We start from the raw sequence: 24,480 nt of genomic DNA, 5'->3' as shown, positions 1-24,480 counted from the left end.
AAACCATTTTTAAACTAAAAAACGCTGACAGGTTCTTAACTACTATAGCTGCTAAATTAAGCATGAGGGATGGGGTGGGCGGGGGGAGAGCGCAAAAGGAAAACAAAAGTGCCCTAAAAGAGTTAGTGGAGGTAAAATAATGTTCATTAAAAATAGAAAAACAAACACACAAAAAAATCTTTTGTGTTCAACTTCACACTCGTACATCATAATGTTCCAGTAAAAGGCCATTTCCCCCTGAGATAATAAAAGAATTGAATTTTTCCTTATCGGTCATCTATTTTTCTAGCTGAAGCTATTACTCCCGCTCTGGGGTTGCTAGGCAACAAGAAATATTAATAGCAGCTTTTATTAGCTTAGCTTTTGCAGCCGAGTACCAGAATGAGAAAATGGGAAACATAAATGTGTTACATAAATCTTTCAACCTTTCAGAGCTGGTGTTAGTCTCTGTTTTCATAATGATTTATTGAAGTGATGGTTCATTTATGAGAAAAAGGAGTGCAGGATAAGAAAACGGAGCAGTCCCCTGCAGGAGTGTTTGAAAATAAATAATTATAGCAGGAGAGCAAAAGCTGTTTAAAGCCATTTTTCTGAGTTTTATAAAATGTAAAAAGACATATTTCTTTTGCTTACTGCCTCTGAAAAACAGGGGGCGGGAGTCTCATCCACACTCTGCTGAATATAAAGAAACCTCTGGGCGTCTGGTTACCCCCACTTATGGATCCTCAGAGGTCCATTTCAGAGACCAGCACCCCCATTCCCACCCCCCCGAGGGGAGTTAGACAAAAACATGGCACCCAGGAAAAACCCAAGCTGGGGTATCCCCGTGAGCCCCTTGTTTTTACTGAGATGGATCCTGCTCCCCGTCAAGCATCCCAGAAAAGTTGGGTTTAGGGTCCTCGCCTTCTTTTTTCTGTCTTTATTTTTATTTCTTTTAGAGATAGAGTGTGAGTGAGGGAGAGGGGAAGAGGGAGAGAGAGAATCCAAAGCAGGCTCCATGCTCAGTATGGAGCTGGTCGCAGGGCTTTGATCCCATGACCCTGGGATCATGACCTGAGCCAAAATCAAGAGTTAGACACCCAGCTGACTGAGCCATTCAGGCTAGGGGCCCTGCCTTCTTGGCAGGTAGTGGGACTGTCAATTTGCAGTTGCTTTTAAGCTCTGAGCCCCAACTGAGGTCCCAGTGGAGGTAACATGCTTTCCTCCAGCCCACTCTTGAGCTGGGGCCCTCTCCCTACCCACTCCACCTGAGCTTCTGACCTGCCTTTCCCAACACCCAACCCTGGGCCCGGGCCCCTGCAGGTGAGCCAGCCTGACTACTTACTGCCCCAACAAAGCCGACCCCCTAACAGTTCAGGCTGGACAGAGACGAGGCTGAAGCCACCCAAACTCCACCAGCAAAATTAATAGAGTAGCTCACATTTATTATGAATGCCCAATGTGTGCCAGGCACTGAGCTGAGCACTTTTCCTACATCTGATCATTAAATCTTCACAAGTTCCTACAAGGCAAGTAACATTCCCTCCATTTTACAGATGAGGAAACTGAGCCTCATAGAGGATTAACCTCTTGGTCTGAGTTTCAGGGTAAAAGGTAACAAATAGTGAAGCTGGGCTTTGAACTTGGGTCAACTTAACTCCAGAGCCCATGCTCCTAACTAGTAGGTGATACTAAACGTCAAGAAAACAAAAGCACATAAGCCAAACAAAACACTATCACGACAGATTTCAAAAACAGCCACAAATTCCTGCCCTTCCTGCATCCACACCTTTCTGCAGTGTGACACTGATATTTCTCCCTTCAAGAAGAGGGGCCGATTTCTTCACTCCTGGAATCTAGGCATGGCCATATGCCTTGCTGTGGCCAGTGGGACATCAGCAAACGTGATGCAAGCAGAGGTTTGAAAAGTGATTCAGGGCACCTGGGTGGCTCAGTTGGTTAAGAGTCCGACTTTGGCTCAGGTCATGATCTTGAGCTACGTGAGTTCGAGCCCTGCATCGGGTTCTGTGCTGACAGCTCAGAGCCTGGAGCCTGCTTTGGATTCCGTGTCTCCCTCTCTCTCTGCCCCTCCCCTACTCGCACTCTGTATGTCTCTCTCTCTCAAAAATAAATAAACATTAAAAAAGAAAAAAAAAAGAAATGTAGTTGCACTTGGGGCCTGTCCTTCCTTGATGTTGTTGGGAACCCTGTGGCCATTGCCATGTAAACAGGCCCGGCCACTATGGGATGAGAGACCACTGGCCCCAGCCAGTATCAGGCCAACCGCCAGGATGTGAACAAGGCCGCCCTAGACCAGGCCGTCCCAGCCAAGCTGTACCCTAGCCCCAGGAATCAGACAAGCTAATCCAGATAAAAGACCTATCGACCCACAGAATCACAAGAAATAGTAAAAGTTCATTGTTTGCTTCAAGCTTGTTACACAGCAAAAACTGATACAATCATCAACCAAAACAAACAAAAAAATAAATTAAATGCATTAAGGGCAACAAAATGAATAGTCTGATTGGTGGTCTTTACTGCCCACTGTGGCTCAGTAATCCAGACAAGGGTGGGGGGCGGTGTCTTTGGTCCTTTTTTCTCAGACTGAGGAGGGGAATCCCCTGCATCTCAACTTGTGAGAATCAAATAGAGGTAGACCAAATCTCCTGGGGGAGGAGGAATAAGGCAGGGAAGGGAGGAGAGAGAGAGAGGAGATTGGAGGGGAAGAGCAGAGAACAGGAAGAGAAGGGTGTAGGTGTTAGGACATATATCAAGGACCTCCCAGAGTCAATACAGACTTTGCCCCAGTCCCCAGGCCCTAACCCAGAGCTGCAGGCTCTCTCATGGGAACCACCTCTAAACAAGGGGGAGAAGTGGAAACTAAGAATGCCCAGCTCCCTCCCCAGCAGCCTACCCCAGGATACTAGTCTGGAAAGACCTTTCACTTGGCATGGGGTCCCTGAACCATGGCCCCTAGCCCACTCTGTGTGGGAGAAGGACCAGTCCTACCAAGATGCTTTGGGACAGGGACATAGAACACAAAGTATCTAAAACTACCAGTCTAGCACCCAGGATTTTAATCCAAGTTGGTAAGATCTGAGGCTCCTGGGCCAGGGACATGTGTGGTGGTGGTAGTGGAGGGTCTATCCAACCTCAAACCCATATACTTGTTCAATGTGTCCTAGCGGACAGAGCAATTATTCCCATTTTCCCGTTGGTGAGTTCACCAGAGCTGGAATCTCAATCCCCATTCAATAGATGGGAAAACTGAGGTTGGGAGAGACAGTAATTGTCAAAGGCCCCAGAAACAGTAAACAACAGTCAACTCTGGAAGAGAACGCTTGAATGACACTTGTATGCCACGCCTGTGCTGAGGACTAAGACTGGACCACTCAGTTCCAGTGACTCCCAGGGCTCGGCTTAGGGAAACCCCACATTTCCCAAACCACCAGAACCCATGGCTGGGGCGGGGACAACTTTGCCAGAACTCATTTTCCATCACACCCATCTCCACCCACTCAAGACTCTCCCACAACTCTCTCTGGTCTCACAGAAGGTGCAGGTTCCCCGGGACTTGTCTGGCAGCATCCAGCATTGGCCCTTCCCAGGAGAATTCCTCTCCTGGGTGTGCCAGGACCGTAAGCTTGAACGTTTCCCAAGGACGACTCCAAAATAAATTATTTCAGACTTAACAGAGGCCGCTTAATAAATTCCACTCTTCCAGTTTCTTTGGTTATTTTAGAAACTGATTTATACATACAATATCTCTCTCAAAATGAGACAATCAACACAGGATAAAATTATTGAGTTATGAAAATAGGGGTCAGATGGAGGTGCAGTGCTTTAAATTAAACCAGCAAAATGTATCTTTCATACTAAATTGACTCTTTTTGTCTTGGAAATGAATGTTTAATCAGTTAAGACGCTGAAGTCGAGGGAGAAGCTTTAAGCATATTTAATTTTGTAAAAGGGGCCCAATTCCAATACTGCACAGGATTCCTGCCAGTAGCCATACCTTAAAAGCGGAAAAGCCGGCGGCCACGCACATCAGGAGGCCACCAGGCCAGGGTGGGGGACCAGAAGGAATCAGCGGCCTCTGGACCAGAGCCAAAAGGGCTGGGCATAAACGAGATGGCTGTCAAACGCTCTGGCCTCAACCACATCTCCAGGAACAACATCCTTGATGCATCTCAACCTGTCCAAATAGCATCTGTGACCTCCTGCCCATCGGAACACCTGTGCCGCCTGCGGCCCTGCAGCCCAGCTGCTCCATCTCTCAGGCACCTGGTGAAACTGAGAGGTGTATGGGAGCAGACAGAGCTGGGCTGGAATTCTGGGTTTGTTTCTCAACAACTGTGTGACATTCATTCATTCATTCATTCATTCATTCATACAGTGTTTGTAGAAGCTGCTATGTGTCAGCTCATCACTTCCTAAAGGTGCCTCTTCTGGGCACACATAGCAGAAACAGAGTCTTCACCTGTCTCTCTGCCTGCTCCAGGAGTTCCTCAAGGGCATCTTGTAGGGGCGGCTGGGTGGCTCTGTCGCTTGAGCATCTGTCTCTTGGTTTCTGCTGTCACGATCTCACGGTTCATGGGCTCGAGCCCTGTGTTGGGCTCTGTGCTGCCAGCATGGAGCCTGTTTGAGATTCTCTCTCTCTCTCTCTCTCTCTCTCTCTCTCTCTCTCTCTCTCTGCTCCTCCCCTACTCATGCTCTCTCTCTCAAAATAAATAATAAACATATATTTACATATATGTTTATACATATGTTTATACATATATTTGCATATATAAACATATATTTACATACATTATTACATATATACATATATATTACATATATACATATATATTACATATATACATATATACACATGTATACACATGTAATATGTAATATACATATACATATGTAATATACATATATATTACATATATTATTTACATATATTTACATACATTATATATGTGTGTGCATAAAGGGCGTCTTGTAGACCCAGGGCTCAGACAATGCCTGGTGCTTAGCAGGCTCTCAATAAAGGCTGCTGCATGGTCGATCACCATACCACAGGCTGAAAACAGCTCCCTAAAAATGTCAGGTCCTAATCCCTGGAAGGTGTATTTGGGAAAAAATCTGCAGGTGTGATTAAGGTAGAGCTCTTGAGATGGAGGGATTATCCTAGATTATTCCTAAATGCTATCACAAGTGTCCTTATGAGAAAGGCAGAGGAGACTATACTGACATAAGAGAAGGCCATGTGAAGACAGGCCAGAGGTTCGAGTGTTGTGGCCACAAGCCAAGGATGGCCAGCAACCTTCAGAAGCAAGAAGCAGCACGGGATGGAATTTCCCCAGAGCTTCCGGAGGAAACTCACCCCTCCAGACACCTTGAGGTTGGCCCAGTGACACTGATTTCAACCTGTAGCCTCCAGAGCTCTGAGAGAATCACTTTCTGGTTGTTTTAAGCCATCATGTTTGTGACAATTTGTTAGAGCAGCCACAGGAAACCAATACAATCACCTGCCTGCTCCAAGCCTCCGTTTCCTTATTGTAATGTGGCACTCGGTTCTTGGGAGCAGTGTGTGAGCAGTTTGTAAAGCCCTCTGCACCAGGCTTGACACCTAGCAGGTGGCGAAGCAAATTCCAGCCCCACCCTCAGTGTGCATGTCCATATGCACACAGACACACACCTGCGTCCTACAGCTCAGACAAATTTTAAAAACTTGTCTCTAAGGGCGCCTTGTCTCTCTTCACCAGACAGTCCCGACAGATGGACCTGTGCTTACCCGGTTTCCCATTTGCTCCGGTAGCCCTCCCCTGGATAAGAAAGTTTAGTTTATCTTTCATTACATAACAAGGGAATATAAAACTCAGCAAACCCTTGAAAACTAATGAAAGAATTCAAGCTATCTGAATTTGTGAAGCATCTTTAACATGAGCTAGTTTTAAAGAAATATGGAAAATGACTCAAAGTGCCTATTTGGACCGAGCCCAACCAAAACATATCCTAGGAGGAAGGATCAGAAGATCATTTTTGATTAACAGACAGCATTCTTTGTAATTATCAGAGCTACTGTAATCAGGTGGCCCTACAAAAGTACCTGAGAGTATCTGCAATCTGTTCCTTTAGGTAAGGGAGGTTCACGGAAAACATTGCCATTTGGTTCCGGTGGGAATTCATTGTTATTACTACTACTACTAATAATAATAATAAATATTCCCTGATCGCTTGCTCTCTGCCAGGCATTTGCTAAGACTGCACACATTATCTCAGATACACTTCACTGCAGTCTTGAGGTGGGTACTGTTATGATTCCAAGATAAAGGAATGAAGCTCGGGAGGTGGAGCCAGGATCTAAGGCAGGTCTGTGAGACTCTGGAGCCCACACGCTAGCCACTAACCCACTGTCTCCCCTGTCCACCACACCAGAGGCCCGCAGCACTGCCGCCCAGGACTACAGCCATACTCACCCCTGCATTCACAGCCCTTCCCAGGGCACATGCCAGAGGCGTCTGCGGGCCCTGCCCTTGCTTGTGTTACCATAATACCCCAAAAGAGATGGTCTGGAGTAGTGATGCCTTGTGAGCAATCAGCCGTGCAGGCAGCTAAGGCACAGCATTCTAAAAAAGTGGAATTAAAAGCATATGGCTCTGGAATCCTGAGGTCTCTTAGAGAAGAGGAAACCAAGGACCTGCATTATTGATGGGCCCCAAAGAAAAGCATTCCTCAAAAAATGGAGGATCCATTTCCACTGATCACTTGAGTCAGACCCTGAACGTTACAAGATGTGGAGCTTGAGTTGGCTGCCTCCCTCTCCCCTCTGCCTCTCCCTCCTTTTACTTCTCACCTGGATTCAAAGAAGAAAAAAATGTGATGTAGTTTACAACAATACATAGAGGATACCAGCTTTTTTTTTTTTTAAGCAAGAAGATTTGGTGATAATAAGAGTAAGGAATAAATAAAACACAGTCAAGATTGTTAGAATACACACTGCATGCCCAAAGGTCCCGGGCATCAGCTAGAATTGGGCCAAACACGTGGCTGTGGCCTCTGAGTATCCCCTGCAGAGATGAAAGTGATCCACCCAATACCAAGTGATTCTGATAGGAAATCTTTTTTTTTTTTTTTTTAATTTATTTATTTATTTTTGGGACAGAGAGAGACAGAGCATGAACGGGGGAGGGGCAGAGAGAGGGAGACACAGAATCGGAAACAGGCTCCAGGCTCCGAGCCATCAGCCCAGAGCCTGACGCGGGGCTCGAACTCACGGACCGCGAGATCGTGACCTGGCTGAAGTCGGACGCTTAACCGACTGCGCCACCCAGGCGCCCCTCTGATAGGAAATCAACTATGAAGTCCCTTCTCCTCTGCCACTGGTGAGTTTGTGACCCAAGCTGACAATATCAAAGATTGTTCCTCCTGGACACAATGGTTGGTCCAGCCATGCTCTGTCGTGGTCCCTCCCACCTCCATCCAGAAGACCCAGACTGCCACTTGCCAGAGATGTCAGGGAAGATGTTGGTTACCAGCAGCCACCATGCCTGCTGCGTGTAAATGGGCATAGAATAGGGACCTAATGACACTACTGGGGTTTCTGGATCCAGCCATGCCTGAAACCCCGTGTCCGCCCCTGGATATTTCAGACTTTTTTGCGTAAGCTAGTTTGAGATTGGTCCCTGTCACTTAGAAATGAACTTAAGAGTTGTGACTAGTATATAATATTAACTGTGAAGGAAAAAGCAGAAACTAAACAGGAATCATAGTTACTCAGGAGAAGTACTACAATTCCCTTAAGGGTCTTTTTCTATTATACAAGCAATGCTGTGCTAGTTTTCTATAGATCTTGATTGTTCAAATCCGCCATTATGCTAAGAAATCATACATTTCCTTATCATGGGATTCAGGACCCTTGTGGTCCAGGCCCTGCTAGCTCTTTCACCTCCTCCTTTTCTCTTGCTCCAAGTCCTTTCTCTCCAGCCCTATAAAGAAAATGAACCACATGCTGTCTCCAAGCATGACGCGAGCCCTCCCGCCTGTTACTTTTGTACATGCTGTTCTCCCAACCTGGAAAGTACTTTCCTGCCCTAGTCTGCCTGCCGCATTTCTACTTATCCTGAAAACTTTAACTCAGGAACCCCCCTCCTCCCTGGTAGTTTAAACAAGATACAAAATACAATTTTTTTTTAAATTTTTGTTAACATTTATTCGTTTTTTGAGAGACAGAGAGAGACAGAGCGTGAGCGGGAAAGGGGCAGAGAGAGAGAGGGAGACACAGAATCTGAAGCAGGCTCCAGGCTCTCAACTGACAGCACAGAGGCGGATGCGGGGCTCGAACCCACAAACTGTGAGATCATGACCTGAGCCGGAGTCAGACGCTTAACCGAGCCACCCAGGCGCCCCCAAAATACAATTATTTTAAAACTATTATGATTCTATTTATATAAAATGTCCAGAATAGGCAGATATCTAGAAATAGAAAGTAGATCAGTGGTTACCTAGGGCTGGGGGTTGTAGGGCTGGGGGTGTTGAGAATGATGACTAAGGAGTACAGGGTTTCTTTTCAGGGTGATGAAAATGATCCAAAATGGACTGTGTTGATGTTCATACAACCCTGTGTGTCACCTACTGAGTTGTATACTCTAACAGGGTGAGTTGTATGGTGTGTGAATTCTATCCCAATAAGGCCATTATAAAATAAAAATAAAGATGAGATTATACCATTAGAAATAATGACAAAACAAATAATACCAAGATATTATAAAGAGAGTTCCAGAAGCTACCTGTGTGAAGACACAGATTATTCTCCATGCCCAGCCCTCATATTCTTTAGACCCACATGCAAACATCCAAGCCCACACCTTGCACACAAGCACACAAAACATTGGCATTCTGCTTTCTTAACCCATTTCCCTACTGTAACCAGCAGGAACAATGGTGGGGGAAAAGGACTCACTGTGGGCAGCTGGCCCGACAGCAGGTGGCTGTCCTGGGCCAGCATGTTGGACACCATGATGGCTGGGAGGTCCATGGCCTGGTAGGAGTAGGCAGGGAGGAGTCCGTTGGGCGTGAGGCCGTGGCACAGCGAGTGGTAGCCAGCTTCGTGGTCCCCCAGGTGCAGGAGGGATGGCTCAGGGAGGTTGGGAGGTGTTATCGGGGGGATCTCATAGTCTTCGTTGCTCTCGCTCTGGCTGTTGTAGGTCTAAAACATCAAAGGGGCATATTGTTAGGAGTCAGTGTCTTACAACCGCAGAACATGTTTAATAGCACCAATAAGAGCAGCAACAATGGTAACAACTTCTTGGCAAAGGAAAGAAGGGATGATCCCTCTGCAAGGCAGACAGTCAAAATGGCCCTATGACTTGGTCAGGTTCCCACCCATCTCTAAATGGGTGCTCCCTCTCACTAGAGGGTCTGTATACAAAAACCTGCCCTCCTGGAGAATGGGACCAGCTCTTGTTCCCTCCCCTCTCTTCTTCATTTTCCATTCAGATCTGGCCACTGCAGTCCACTTTGATCCCATCTTCCTATACCCACCCATTTTACAGATGGGAGAATTCAGGTCCAAGAGGAAAGTGGCAGGGGAAAGACACCAGAGGAAAGACACCAGAGGTACTGGCTCTGTTGGAAGAGCATGCGCCTCTTGATCTCAGGGTTAAGTTCAAGCTCCATGTTGGGTGTGAAGAGATTACTTAAAATCTTAAAAAGACCAACAAACAAACACCAAGAGGAAAGTGGCCCATCCAAGGTTAGTTGAAGAGTTGGGATGGAGCTGAAGTATCCTGATTTCCTGCCTGGTAGTCTTCCACAGCAGTTGGATGCCTTTCCCTTGTGTGCCCTGAACACCCAGTCCAATTGGGTCCTCTCTTGGTCTTTCGCATCTTGGTAAATGGCACAAACATCCCCCAGGAGCACAAGCTAGGAGCCATACTGGACACCTTCCTCTCTAATCCTTGTTTGTTGTTTTCTCCACCTTACTGCACTGATAAGGAAGCTCCAGGACGATGCTGAATAGAAATGGTGAAAGTGGGGACCCTTGCTTTCTTCCTTATCTTAAATAGCTCAGTGTTTTACCACTAAGGTCAATGTTTGCCATAGGCTCTTACAGGAATTCTGTAACAGAGTGAGGGCATTCCTAGTTTGTCAAGGTGTTTATTTTTCTTTCAACTGTGCATGGGTTTTTGTTGTTGCTGCTGCTGCTGCTGTTGTTGTTGTTGTTGTTTTTATTGGACTCCTGCTCCCTGCATCTACTGAAAGGCTCAAGTCACTTTTCTCCTTTAATACAGTTAATATGGTAAATTACTTCGCTTGGTTTAACATTAGAAAATGTTCAAGCAACCTTGCATTTCTGGAATAAACTTGGTCATGATGTATTACTGTTTTTATGCATTGCTGGATCTTGATTGCTGACATTTTGTTCAGGATTTTTGCATCTAGTTCATGAGTGAGACTGGCCTGTAGTTTCCCTCTTTTCCTTCTGCCCTTATTGGGTTTTGGTACCGAGGTGATGTCAGCCTGGGGGATCACTCCCCTTTTCTATATTCTGAAATAGATCAGGGCTCAGAGAAAGGATGTGTGCAGACGGGAAGATGGATATGAGAAAACTTCTAGGAAAGAGCAGTTAGGGGACACTGAGGACAAAGGGAGGGTGTCCAAAGGACACCTGTTCAATCAGCATTCTGGAAGAGTGACAGAAGGGAAGAGGAATAACTGAAGAGATAATGGTTGGGAATATTTCAGAACTGAAGAAAGACACCAGAGGTACCGGCGAATAGAATGGTAAATCTTAGAACAATCATAATACATAATGTGTAAAGGGGGGGAACCCCACAATACCAGAGTAGAACATGGGAAATAATATCTTTCCAACATCCTTGTTTTCTTTGATAAGTTAAATATGTATGTTAGAATAACTAGGGTAGTTGAAGCCCAACACAATACCTGCTTCCTGGTAAGTAGGCTCCCAGTAAATACTTGTTGGATGAGGCCACTGAGTGCTAAGGGTGAGTAGGATTTGAGTAGAGGTGTGGCGAGAGCAAGGAGCACATGGTATCTAAACACCTCTTTGGTGTCAAAACTTTTCTCCTCAGGCACCATGTTTGAACCTCACCACAACTGCCCGGGGAAGAGCCCTGCATATCTACAGAAACATGCTCCGAGAGGATAAGCGCCTTGCCACACTCACACCCATCCTTGGACCCAGGGCCCAAGCCATCTCTTGCTCACTGGCTCCCTCTGCAGGGCTGCTGCAGGCTTATTTCACAGATGGACAACGTGCAGTCTGGGAAGAAGTGATCGTGCTTGTGGCAAAGGACATTCACAACCATCAGGAACGAGACCTAGTCTTCTGCCCCCAAGATCTGGCTCCTTCCCATCACATGAAACTGCTTCCAAGATCTGGACCAGGACTCAGGATATGGGGCAGGAAAGGCTTGCATAGGTTTGGGGACGGACCCCTGCCTCACCGCTCTATATGTACACTCCAATCTCTTTATTGCATGATCATTGTCCCTCTCTGGATTCAGTTTCTCCATTTGCATAAAGAGAGGGGAGGATGGACTCATCTCATCCATCTCAAGCTCCGTGGCTAAAAATATTAGCTACTCGATCAATATCTGTGGAATTGAACCTAATTCAATAAGGGACACACAGCTGGTACCTGAGGTTAACAGAATAGCCAGGGGAGGAGACCCAAGGAATACTCAGTCCCTCTTGATGAAGCTCAACACATAGGTGGAAACCATGTCCTGGTAAGTCTCAGATCTTTTGTAAACAAATTCCTCAAGCTTTTTTTTTTTTTTTAATAAAAAAATGTAAGTATCTAGCATTTATTGAGCATATAGTATATGCCAGGTGCAAGCACTTTACAAACATTTAATGAGTTAATTCTTACAACAACCCAATGAAGGAGGTTTCTGGTATTATATGCTCATTTTATAGATAGAGAAACAAAGACACAGAGAGGGGAGTTTACTTGCCCAAAGTCACACAGTTAGAAAGAAGCCTAACTCCAGTCACCTTCCCCTTCCTCCAATTTATACTGTCTCCAAAGGAAGGTAATGTGTCCTTTCCTGTGACACAGATCCTAAGAATCTGGGTGCACATAATCCTTAGTTGCAGTGCCAAGTCATGGCCAAATTGAGGGCTTGGGGACCAAGAAACAGGCTTTGATCCAGCCTTGTTATTGAGAAACTTGGCAAAGCAACACCTCCTTCTAAATGGTGCAGATCAAAAGCACATTTCCTTACACAGGACCCCAACCCAGCCCTCTTTCTTACTGTCTCTTACCTAGAATAATAACCCTCCTGACCCTTGACCACCCATCATGCAGGGTGTTTTATATGCATGCCATCTCCAATTCTGTCTTTGCTCCATAATCTCCTAGGCATGTGACACAAAACCTGGAATGTGCTCATAATACCCCAGGCATGTCTATAATGACCTCCTATGTTTCCCTAATTACAAATGTGTGTCTAATATGACCTTGGATAGCTCTCTAAACTCCCCAGGTATATCTACCCTGGTGTGGGTTGTCTCCCTAATTCTCCAGGTGAGTCTACCTTGACATGGATGTCTTCCAGGTTCTCCCGGGTTCCCCAGTTTTTCCAGCTTTATTAAGATGTAATTGACATGCAATTAATTCTCCAATTCTTAAAAGAATCCTGTATTTATCCCCATTTGACAAATCAGATAATCAAGATCTAGAGGCTTCACCCAGGTTACAACACTAGGAGGGAACAGCATCCTGATGCCAGAACCACAAACTTGCCCATTTGGTACCAACTTGCTTCCTGTTGTGATGCCAGAAGAGCCACCCCTCTTTCCTAAGGCCAAGCTCCTTGCTTCTATAGGCGATGATCCTTCCCCATCTGTCCAAGGACCTTGGGCATCCCATTAACCCTTCTTGCTCCTGGCTTTTTGGCCTCCCCCTCTGCTGGACCACTGTCATCAGCACTAAAACATGCCCATCTCTCTCTGGTCTTGCATACTCCCCCATCCCTCTCCAGCTGCTACCACCTCCTTCTGGTCCATACCTGTCTTCTTAAAAGGGCTGTCCTCACCTGTAGCCCCCTCTTCCTCATCTCCCACTCACTCCACAGCCCACTGGGACCTGCCTCCTCTGCCATGTTTCCAGCTCCAATCTTGGCACCCATCTGAGCTCCAGATCTGAGCATCTAAACACCTCCCCTCACCCAATATTTTCACCTCTTGTCTCACAAGCCACTCAGGGTCAACATGTGCAAAGCTGTAGTCATGTTGCCCTCCCCTACCCTGCACCTGTGTTTCCCTCATCCAGTCCTCCATCCAGTTAATAAAGCTACAGACTTGGGGCTTACCCTTGGTCATTCCTCAAATCTAGTGAAACTCCTCTAAACTATCTTTTCAACATACCCGTTTTTCTCCATTCCCACCGCCACTGCCCTGGTCCAGGCCACACTGTCTCTTACCCGGACAAATGCAGCAGCCTCTGTCCTGGCCTCCCACAGCCCACTCCTTTCCCTGCCAGTGCATCCCCTCCATGTGGCCAGAGGGGTCTCTAGAAAGACGATCACCCCAGCATGCCACTCCCATGCTTACAATGCTTTTGATGGCTCCCCACTGTCCTGAGGATAAAGCCCCCCCAGTCCCAAACATGGCTCTGTCATCGTCACGTGGCTGCTCCCCGCCACCCCTGTAGCCACAGTGACCTTGCCTGCCTCCAGGGCCTCACGTAGGCTGTTCCCTCTGCTGGAATGCTGTGCCCACCACACGCTGTCCCTTCATCTAATTTCTAGTCACCTCTCCACAACAGGTTGGTTTAAATGGTTTTCCTGATACTCTCTAGAGTGGCTCACAGCCCCTTACATGCCTCCAGGTGGCTCTGCATTCTCTTTGGAAGCACTCATCAAACCTGCAGTTAACTAACGGCTTACATAATTATTTGGTTCAAGTTCAATGTGAGTTCTGCTAGGACAGCCCTTGTTGGTCCTGTTTCCCAGAACCTGACACAAAGTAAGAGCTCAAGAATAATTAGTTGAGCACAGGTATGAGCCAGGCCCCAGGGCAGACGCCATGAGCATACACCTCACTCAACCTTTGTGACTGCCCTGGACACAGGTGATATTTGTCCCCACTGCACAGGAATACAGTGTGTGGTGAAGCTCAGGAGGGCCTGAGTTTGAATCCTGGCTCTGCCACACTCTAGGTATGTGACTTGAAGCACACTACTTAACCTCTCTCTGCCTCAGTTTCCTCGTCTGTGAAAGGAAGGTAATAACAGCAGGTGCTACAGGGTTGTGTAAAAAGTAACTGTGTAAAAGTCCTGACTCAGCCCTCTCAGTGCCGGCTGTAATTGTTGCCATTGTTGCCCTTGCTCAGAGTTCTAGAGATGTTAAGGAACTACTCCAAGAACACACAGCTCATGTACTTGGTACCCTCACTGTGAATGGTCTGCACTCCTCCTCCGCATGCCCCAGGCTTGCACACCATGGGGTGATGTCTGTCTTTGGCCTGATGGGCTGAGGGATGACTGGTTTTAGGTGGGACTCAGCCATGGGCCTCATATCATCCCAGAAAGCAGGGTCCCAGGAAGCCTCCCCCTGCTCCCCTGCCCATCCCGCAACAAGACTCCCCTCTTCACATTCCCCCTCTTCGGCCCCTTGCTTGTGCTCCCCACAGTATCACACACATCTCCAATTATCTTTTATTCTTTACTTCCCTTTTACTTGTGACCCCCCCCAACCCCACCCCGACCCCCTGAAGACAGGGGCCAGACTGTCTCGTCACCAGCACCTAGCATAGCACATGGTACACAATAGGTGCTCAGTTAGAATGTAGTGAGTGAGCACATCAGATGGGGAGGGTACCAGGCTTCAGGTTGAGAGCTCACCTAGGTCCCTCCCGGCAGACTGGAAACCCTTCAGTTATCCATGGCTCATGTCTCTCTCCACCACCGCCTTCCTGCCTGCTCCCTGCCCCCACAGCTCCCAGAACAGGTGCTAGTACGGAGCATGTGCCCAATGAGATTTGAATGACTGCACGAGTCCATTCCTTTTTTTAAAACCCAAAACCTCAACACACTGGAACCAGCCCAACCAGCCAGAAGCCTTTTGCAAAAATAAGCATATGTTGTATCCAAATATTGGAATAACACAATTATGACAATTCATTTAAAAAGGCGATTAGCACACTTAAAAATAACTAAACATGCAAACACTACATGTCTCCCTCGGATGCAATCAAATCCTAAATGCGTGACACCTGAATACCAACCCGCTTGGCTACTGCTTCTTACTGAGCACCTAGCGTGTGCCAGCCATTGACCCCAGCTTTTCCACACGCGTTCTCCATTTAACCCGCATCCGTTCTGCAAAGAACTCACATGACTATTCTCTCCAGGTGAAGAAGGGGAAGCTCAGAAAGTGGGGGTGTCGTGTCCCTGGTACGTCCTGGATGGGATTCAAACCCAGGTCTTGTGACTCTGAATTCAGCACTGTCCCACACTGGATCAGAGGCTTCTTCAAGATTCATTTCTCACTCCTCCTAAGTAAGAGATGGGCTTCCCTGCCTCCACCCTTGCTATGGTCTTTTCTCCCTCGGGGGCCAGAATTATCCTGTTAAAATGTCAGATCGCAGCACTCCTCTGCTCACCACCCTCCAGTGGTCCCCTTGTCCCTCAGAGGAAGAACAGGGTCCTTACAATGGCCTCCTACCACATGCCATATGGTCTAATGCCCTCACGCACACCTCTGTCTCCCTCACCTCCCTGACATCCGCCACCATTCTCCTGGTTCATGCCACTCTGGCCACACGACGCATGATTCTGCCTCAGAGCCTTTGCACTGCTCTCTGGAACACTCTTCTCACAAATACTCACACAGCTCCTTCCTTTGCCACTCATGTTTACTGAAATATCCCCTTCTCAATGAGTTCGACCCTCACTGTTCGATTTAAAATCGCAAACCATGGCCATGATCCGTTTTCTGTTTGTTTTGATCACTTTTGTGTGTTTATCAATTTCTAACACCTTACACATTTTATTGATTACCTGTCTCACCCCATTAGAATGTCAGCTCCATGATGGAGGAGATTTTCATCTGTTTTGGTCATTGCTGTATCCCCAGTTTCTTCAACAGTAATGAGTGCTCAAAAAGTAAATGAATGAGTGAACAAATGAACTTCTCACCAAATGCCAAGAAGCAAGAATAGTAAGAAAATGAATGGACTGGCAGACCATGAAGATTCTCCATGTGGGGGAAGGCTTATCTTGGCTGTGACCCAGGGGAAGGACAGGTGGTTTGAATCAGGCCAGCATTCCTCCTTCCCCAGAAGTGGTGCATGAAAAACCATAACTGATTGTCCTTTGTGGGGAGTGGTTGAGGAGAAGAAGCATTGAGGCAAATGGCAGGGCCAGGTTGTGAAGTTTATAAACACGCAAGAAGTTAGAGCTCACCAACCACACAGAGGTGGGTTATGAGGCTGCGAGAATCACCTTGTTCCCCAATTTCCCCATTTGTGGTTCTCTTTCCAAATAACTAAGGAATGGGAATTCAGAGCAGAGCAATATTTCTCGGGTAGAAGGGGCATGAATAAGGACAGACTGCCCCAGACTCTTCATGCACCAGGAAGGGAATTCCAGGAAGGGAAGAATGCTAGGCTGATTCCAGTATGTGGCTTTCCCTTTGGGTCAGGAAAGGGTAAGCCTTCCCCTGTAGTTTCTAGGAGGAAGAGTCTTCAGTAAACATCACAGGCAATGACTCCTTGAGATGGGGCGGGGTAAACAGGGGCAAAGGGGAGGTCTCTGGGCCTTGAGGAGGGGCTAGAGAAGAACAAATCCAAGAATAGCCAATGGGCCAGAAGCCTGTTGTGGTGATAAGCTTATGTTCTATGAAATCATCAGAATATACTCTTTCACTTACTACAACAAAATGACAAACAAATCAAAAATTCATCCATAGGGAGTAAAATATACATACTGTGTGCGTGTGTGTGTGTGTGTGTGTGTGTGTGTGTGTGTGTGTGTGTATTCTTTCAAATTGTTCCTTTCTGAAGCAAATACTGTCAAAGCTCAAACCTAGAGAATGAAAAGTAAACCCAAAAAAGGAATTTTAGAAGGAGTGAGCTCAGAAACCACTACAGTTTATATTCATTCAAAATAGCTATTGTTAAGGTGACTGCAGGATTTAATGTGACTATTTTATAAGGATTCCTAAAATAGAAGAGATAGCATAGGATTAAGAAGTTAATAATGATCACCAACTAAAAATCTGGAGGATTTCAGCTATAAGCTGTGTCTTCTTTCCTTAAAGAAGCAAATTACAGATACTGATTAATTATTTACAGTGTAAGGAAAAGTTGTTTAAATATATTTGTTACAATTTTTAAACTTTATTGAGGTGAAATTCCTGTCACATAAAGTTAACCATTTAAAAATTAAGACCTCAATGGCTTTTAGTATGTTCCCAGTGTTCTGCAACCATCCCTTCTATCTAGTTCCAGAACATTTTCATCACCCCAAAGGGAAACCTCATAGCCATTAAGCAGTTTCTATTCTTCCTGGCCCCTCCAACCCCTGGTAACCACCAATCTGCTTTCTCTTTCAGTGGATTTACCTATTCTGGATAGTTTTATATAAATGGAACCATATATGTGATCTTTTGTGTCTGGTTCCTTTCACTTAGCACAATGTTTTCGAGGTTCATCCATACTGTAGTGTGTTATCACTTCATTCCATCTTCTGGCTCAATAATATTCCATTGTATGTAAATACCACAATTTGTTTCTCCATTCATCCACTGATGGACATGTGGGCTATTTCCATCTTTTGGCTGTTGTGACTAGTGCTTCTTTGTGTATATATATTTGTTAGAGTCCCTCTTTTCAGTTCTTTTGTGTATATAGCAAGGAGTGGAATTGCTGGGTTTATGGTAATTCTACATCTAACTATGAGAAACCATCAAACCATTTTTCACCCAGCAACATCTGGGAGTTTCAATCTCTCCACATCCTCACCACCAACAACTTATGTTCCACTATTTTTTTTTTACAGCTATCCTAGGGGGTATAAAATGGTATCTTCTCATAGTTTTGATATGTATTTCCCTAAAGACCAATGATGCTGAGCATCTTTTCATGTGTTTCCTGGCTACTTGCATATCTTCTTTGAAGAAATGTCTGTTCAAATCTTTTGCACATTTTAAAATTTGGTTGTCTTTGTGTTGTTGTATTATAAGAGTTCTTTATGTATTCTAGATACACACTCTTATAAGATATAGGATTTGCACAGGTTTTTCTCCCAATCTGTAGGCTGTCTGTTCACCCTTCTCATAATGTCTGTGGATGCACAAAGTGTGTAATTGTCATGAAGTCCAATTCATCTAATTTTTCATCAATTCATCTTTTGTTGCTCATACTTTTGATGTCATACCTAAAAATCCACAGCTAAATCCAATGTTATGAAGGGTTATCCCTATGTTTTCTTCCAAGATGTTTATGGCTTTAGCTCTGAGACTAAGGTAATGAGTCCATTTTGACTTAACTTTTGCATATGGCAGGAGGTAAAGTCCAACTGCATTATTTTGCACATGGCCATTCAGTTGTCTCAGAACTATTTGGTAAAGACTATTCTGTCCCCACCGAAGGGTGTTGGGATCTTTGTCAAAAAATTAATTGGCCCTATATGTAGGTAGAGGTTTATTCCTGGACTATTTTGATTCTATTCTATTGACCTGTATGTCTATCCTTGGAACAGTACCACACTGTTCTGACTATTGTGGCTTTGTAGAAATTAGGAAATGTGTGTTATTCAACTTTTCTCTTCTTTTGCAAGATTTTTGTGGTTACCCAGGGCCCTTTGGAGTTTCATATGAATTTGAGGATCATCAGTTACATTTCTGCCCCAAAATCTTGGTAGAAATTTGATAGAGATTATACTCAATCTGTAGCTTGCTTGCATGGTATTGCAATCTTACCAAAATTATGATTTCCCATCCATGAATATGGGATGTCTTTCCCATTTTTTAGGTCTTCTTTAATTTCTCTCATGAATGTTTTGTAGTTTTCAGTGTTCTAAGTCTTTTACCTGCTTGGATAAATTTATTCCTACATATTTTCTTCTTTTTAACACTATTATATATGGAGTTGTTTTCTTGGTTTCCTTTTAGGACTGCTCATTTCATTGTATATAGAAACATAACTGATTTTTGTGTGTTAGTCTTGCACCCTGAAACTTTGCTGAATTCACTGATTAGCTATTTTTGTTTATAATTTTAAGGGAAAGCAGAAACTCCACACCGTTGGAGGAACCAAAATAAAGGAAACGAAAATGGAATCTGATCAACCTAACAAAAATCTGAAAAGAAAAAAAGAAAATAGGAATGAACTATGAAACATGATAATAAATAACCTTCATAAAATGACAGTACTAAGGTTAAATATTACTAATCACAATAAATATGAATGATTTTAATCTGTTTGCTAAAAGATCAAAATTAATATTTTGGTTAAAATAAATGAATCCAGCACATGTCATTTATAATAGACATGCCCAAAGTAAAATGACACAGAAGGTTAAAAATAAACAGATATGTCGGGTAAGTAAAAAGCAGACGTGGCAAAATTAGTAACAAATCAGGTACAATTCAGGGCAAAAGCACTGAGGGAACTAAGAGAAATACTTAAGTTGATAAATGATACATTCTACTAAGAAGAAATGACAGACATAAACTTTTATGTAGACTGATAAACCACAGGAATATAAAATGTAAAGGACTGTTAGAGGTACAAAGAAGATTCAACAAAATCATAAACACAACAAGACACTAACACTCCTCTTCAAAAATTGATAAATCAATCAGATATAAATCAGTAAGGATACAAGAGCTGAATAAGATGATTCACCCTCTTGATTTCTTCCACTATTTAAAGAACACATATTCTTTTCAAACGTCCCTAGAACACTTAAAAAACATGACAATGTATTAGCTACATAGATAATCTCAAATTTTTCAAAAGGTAGAAATGATATAGACCACACTCTACTATCTAAATGTACTAACCTAGTTTTTAACAAAAAACAAAGAAGGTAGAGAAAGAAGGAATAGAAAAAATTGGAGGGAGACAGATGCTCTTAAATCCTTGGACCCTTTAAGAGCAATCTTTTTTTTTTATTTTTGAGAGAGAGTGAGCATAAGTGGGGGAGGGGCAGAGAGAGAGGGAGACACAGAATCTGAAACAGGCTCCAGGCTCTGAGCTGTCAGCATAGAGCCCTATGCGGGGCCCAAACTCACAAACCATGAGATCATGACTGGAGCCGAAGTCGGACGCTCAGCAAACTAAGCCACCCAGGTGCCCCAAGAGCAATCTTCTAAATAACTTTTGGGTTAAAGAGGAAACCAAAACCGAAATTACAGACAATGAGAACACTATCTGACAAAACCTGTGAGAAGTGAACAATGAAAAATTTATAACTTTTTACCTAAGTAAACTTATCAGAAGGCAAGAAAAACAAACAAACAAACAAACAAACAAACAAACAAACAACTCAATACTCAACTCAAGAAGCTAGACATGGAAACAAAATAAACCAAAAGTCAGAAGAGAGAGGAATAAAACAAAAATTTTGATAAATTTAAGGAACAGATGGGTGTTTTTAAAAGGCTAACAAAAGGGGAAACCACCGACAAAAAAAGAAAAGAGAGTATACCCAAAAGGGAATGAAAAATATACCGATCCTTTGAAAGTCAATGATAATTCCTTTGTAATGTAGTATAAAGCTAATTTTCATAAATGTTTATTATCTCCAGCTTAATTCTGTTACTTAAATTGTCTAAATCACACTAGTTTTCTTTTTCTGCTTGATCCTTGGTTTATGAGGTAAAAATGTCTGCTGTGATTGTGGTTTGATCAATTTCTTCTTGTATTTCTGTTTCATTTCTGCTTCATCTGTTTCAGAGCTATGTCATTAAGTATTTACAGATTGCTGATATCTTTCTGGGGAAGTATGCCTTTCACAATGTGATGGTTTCCTACTTTATCCAGGTAATGCTTCCAGAAGGTTCTCAGACTGAAATTTGGACTCCACTTCCATCATCCACCCCCATGTTGTATAAGACAAAGGAGGAAGATTCACTGAGGGGGAATCTATAGCAGTAGGGGAGCCCCACCTTCGAGCCGAGCAAGAAAGGTCCCCAATGGCACAGCTCGCTGGGACTCAGGATACAGCACAAGACAGGAGGTGGTACCTCACTCCCTGGTGAAGCTTGGCAAGAAAGAGCTCTCAGGAGGACCCAGCTTGTGTCCCCAGAGTTGAGAGGCTCAGGAGGTTTTGGGGAGATGGGAGGATAGCTGGCACTGCCTGAAATGGCAGAGATTGAGAGAATAAAAGAGAGAGACAGGTTGAGAGAGACAGAGACAGACAACAATCTGCAGGTGCGTGGTTTGGCAAGGCAAGGCAAGGCAAGGATGTGTGAGTGGTCCTGGAGAGCAAGTGAAAGCTGAGGAAGGCAGGGGCTGAAGGCCTCTGAAAGGGTCCCACCCAAGACAGCGGCCTGACACGATATGGGGGCCTCGGCAGTAGGTGTACCAGCCGCGGAGCAGGTCATGAGCTGCAGTGTGAACCCCAGCTCAGTGTGCCTCATGGAAAGAACCAGTGTGTGAAAATCGGCTAGAACAGCAGGCATGGATGGTAGGACACTAGTCGGCAAGATGTTCTGACCCTACTTCTTGAGCCCCACCTCGCCCTGCCCGATCCCAGGGTCTCCCGCAGCAGCAGAGGAAGTAGGCATGGTAGGAAAGGGAACAGACCACCCTCATTCTCACGGCAGGTTCCCAAGGCCATGAGCCCGGAGGAAAGAGTGAGGGATGGATCTCTGCCTTCTTGTACAAGTCCAGCCTGTTGAATAACCTGAGTGACAGCAACAATACCTTGCACTGACACAGGACTTTGGGGTTCCAAATGCTTTTATGTATTTCAAATATTTTTCCCCCAAAATGCTTGAAGTTTCTTGGAATACATAATCAGTGAGTACTGGGTTGTTGGCTTTCTTTCTTTCTCTTTTCTTTTCTTTTCTTTTCTTTTCTTTTCTTTTCTTTTCTTTTCTTTTCTTTCTCTCTCTCTCTCTCTCTCTCTCTCTCTCTCTCTTCCCTTTCTTTTCTTTCTTTCTCTTTCTTTTCTTTCTTTCTCTCTTCCTTTCTTTCTTTCTCTCTTTCTTTCATCTGCAGACAGAATGTTGGCTTTGGGGTTAGTCTGACCTGGGGGAATTCCAGTCACTTACTTGCTGAGGGACCTCTGGCAACTTATCCAAAACTGTCTACTCCTGAGTGTCCTTATCTATGAAACTCCACCTAACCGCTGAGAGAACAGCACAAGGAAACAGATGTGAAAACACGTGAACAGAAAATCAACATGATCCCCTCCCCCATACCCAAGGAGGGGGAGAAAAGACATCAGGTGGTAAGCACAAGTGCTAAATATCTTTTCCACTTTACAGATGAAGAAACTGAGGTTCAAAAGGGCAAAATGACTTATCCAAAGTCGCACGGGTAGCATTTATGGAAATAAAGACAGGCAGCCCTATCTGGAGCCAACACATGCTCTGCCATTATTTGCACCCCTCCCAACACACACATTAATCCTGATTAGCCCGGGTCAGTCCTGTTTATGCCTCTTGTCTCAGGGTAATCTTTCAATAGCGCCTTCTTTCACCCCCAAATCATCCTGGTTTGGTGGCGCCTGGGTGGCTCAGTCGGTTGAGCATCTGACTCTTGATTTTGCCTCAGGTCATGATCCCAGGGTCGTGGGATTGAGCCCGACACTGGGCTCTGCACTGCATGTGGAGCCTGCTGGAGATTCTCTCTTTCTCTTCCTCTGCTCCTCTCCCCTGCTCGCACTCTATCTAAAATAAAACTTAAAAGGGGCGCCTGGGTGGCTCAGTCGGTTGAGTGTCCGACTTCGGCTCAGGTCATGATCTCGCGGTCTGTGGGTTCGAGCCCCGCATCGGGCTCTGTGCTGACAGCTCCGAGCCTGGAGCCTGCTTCTGATTCTGTGTCTCCCTCTCTCTCTCTCTCTCTGCCTCTCCCCTACTTTCTCTCTGTCTCTGTCTCTCAAAAAAAATTTTTTTTTTAATTTTAAATAAAAACTAAAAAAATAAAATTGTCCTGGTTTGGACGATAAATTACACAGCTACCCTATCACCCTACTATTTTCACAAGTAAAATCCACACCCTGTAAGAACATCTCAGTGAAAAGACTGTCATTCAATTCAGTGTTTCCTGGCTCTGTTTTCAAAACAAGGAAACCTTATCCAAGGAAAACCTTATCCAAACCTGAAATCCCATCAACAGGAGCAGGGCACCCAGCGCTGTAACTTATTATGTGTACAGCAATTTTATGAATTCAGTGGGGAATGAAACGCAATTTTGTCAGGCTTGTCTGTGTCCATAATGACCAAGCCAAATTAATCATCTTGGATAATACCCCTGTGTCGCCTGTCCCAGAGATGTGTAATAGAATCTTTCTGATTCATGTCTCGCAGTACATTGGAGCTGGAGTATTGCTGCACTTCTGAAAATCAGTACAATTATGCCTTCTTGTTGGGCTATCATTTTCCCGGACTCAAAATGCTTCTTAAAAATAAATAAATAAATAAAAGCTCATACCATATATAAACAAAATGGAAATGAAAAAGCCATATTGTTAAAATTACACGTGGATTCTGGAGGAATGGGAGGGGGGAGTAACATCGTTTTAAGCCTTTATTTACAGGCAGAACTCCCAAGCTGTGTCAAGGGAGTGAAGGAGGGAGTAGAACACTCCCCTGCTGGTGGTTCTGACCCTGAAAAGCTTAGATCAGAGGCATCACAATGTGACAATGGCCGCCGGTCACATTAGCCATGAGGGTTTAAAAATTTTTTTTTTAATTTTTATTTATTTTTGAGAGAGAGAGAGAGACAGATTGTGAGGGGGAGTGGTCAAAGAGAGAGGGAGACACAGAATCTGAAGCGGGCTCCAGGCTCTGAGCTGTCAGCACAGAACCCGATGCAGGGCTTAAACTCACAAACAGTGAGATCAGACTGAGCTGAAGTTGGATGCTTAACCAACTGAGCCACCCAGGCGCCCCAGCCATGAGTTTTGTTTACTAAAACTCTATCTGGGAACAAACATGATCATCTCCATGTGTTTTTGCTTGAGAAATCATCTGACACTCTGAGCTTGAGGTAGCTTTCCGGACTGATATACCTGGGGGAGGGGGGGGATGTTTCTGGAAAAATGATCCATGAGTGGTGGAGCTGCCTTCTTCTTTAGGAGGAAACAGTCCCAGCAAGTAGCAAAGCTGAGGATAACTTGGGACCACAGCATTCCAGTCAGGGGGGTGCCTGAGCACCAGGCATCACTCCATTTTATAGATAAGGAAGTTCATTTTTCCAGCAAGTGGCAGAGTTTCATTTATTTTAATAACATATTTTTAAAATATTTATTCACTTTTGAGAGAGTGAGCAGAGGGGGAGGGGCAGAGAGAGAGGAGG

General features: G+C 44.7%; 1 protein-coding gene across 10 annotated transcripts in view; it reads right to left on the bottom strand.

Moving 5' to 3' along the window:
* The window catches only part of TOX2 (TOX high mobility group box family member 2), a 135,072-nt gene that overhangs the window by 40,034 nt on the left and 70,558 nt on the right, over window positions 1-24,480 (bottom strand). For all 10 annotated transcript variants that reach the window (XM_058685691.1, XM_058685689.1, XM_058685693.1 and 7 more), the window contains one exon: window positions 8,933-9,178. In XM_058685691.1, coding sequence (XP_058541674.1) covers window positions 8,933-9,178 — 246 coding nt within the window. The remainder of the gene's footprint in view (window positions 1-8,932; window positions 9,179-24,480) is intronic.

This window comes from Neofelis nebulosa, chromosome 9 (genome assembly GCF_028018385.1).
Source record: "Neofelis nebulosa isolate mNeoNeb1 chromosome 9, mNeoNeb1.pri, whole genome shotgun sequence".
Classification (NCBI taxonomy): domain Eukaryota; kingdom Metazoa; phylum Chordata; class Mammalia; order Carnivora; family Felidae; genus Neofelis; species Neofelis nebulosa.
This window is presented reverse-complemented; position numbering and strand designations above follow the sequence as displayed.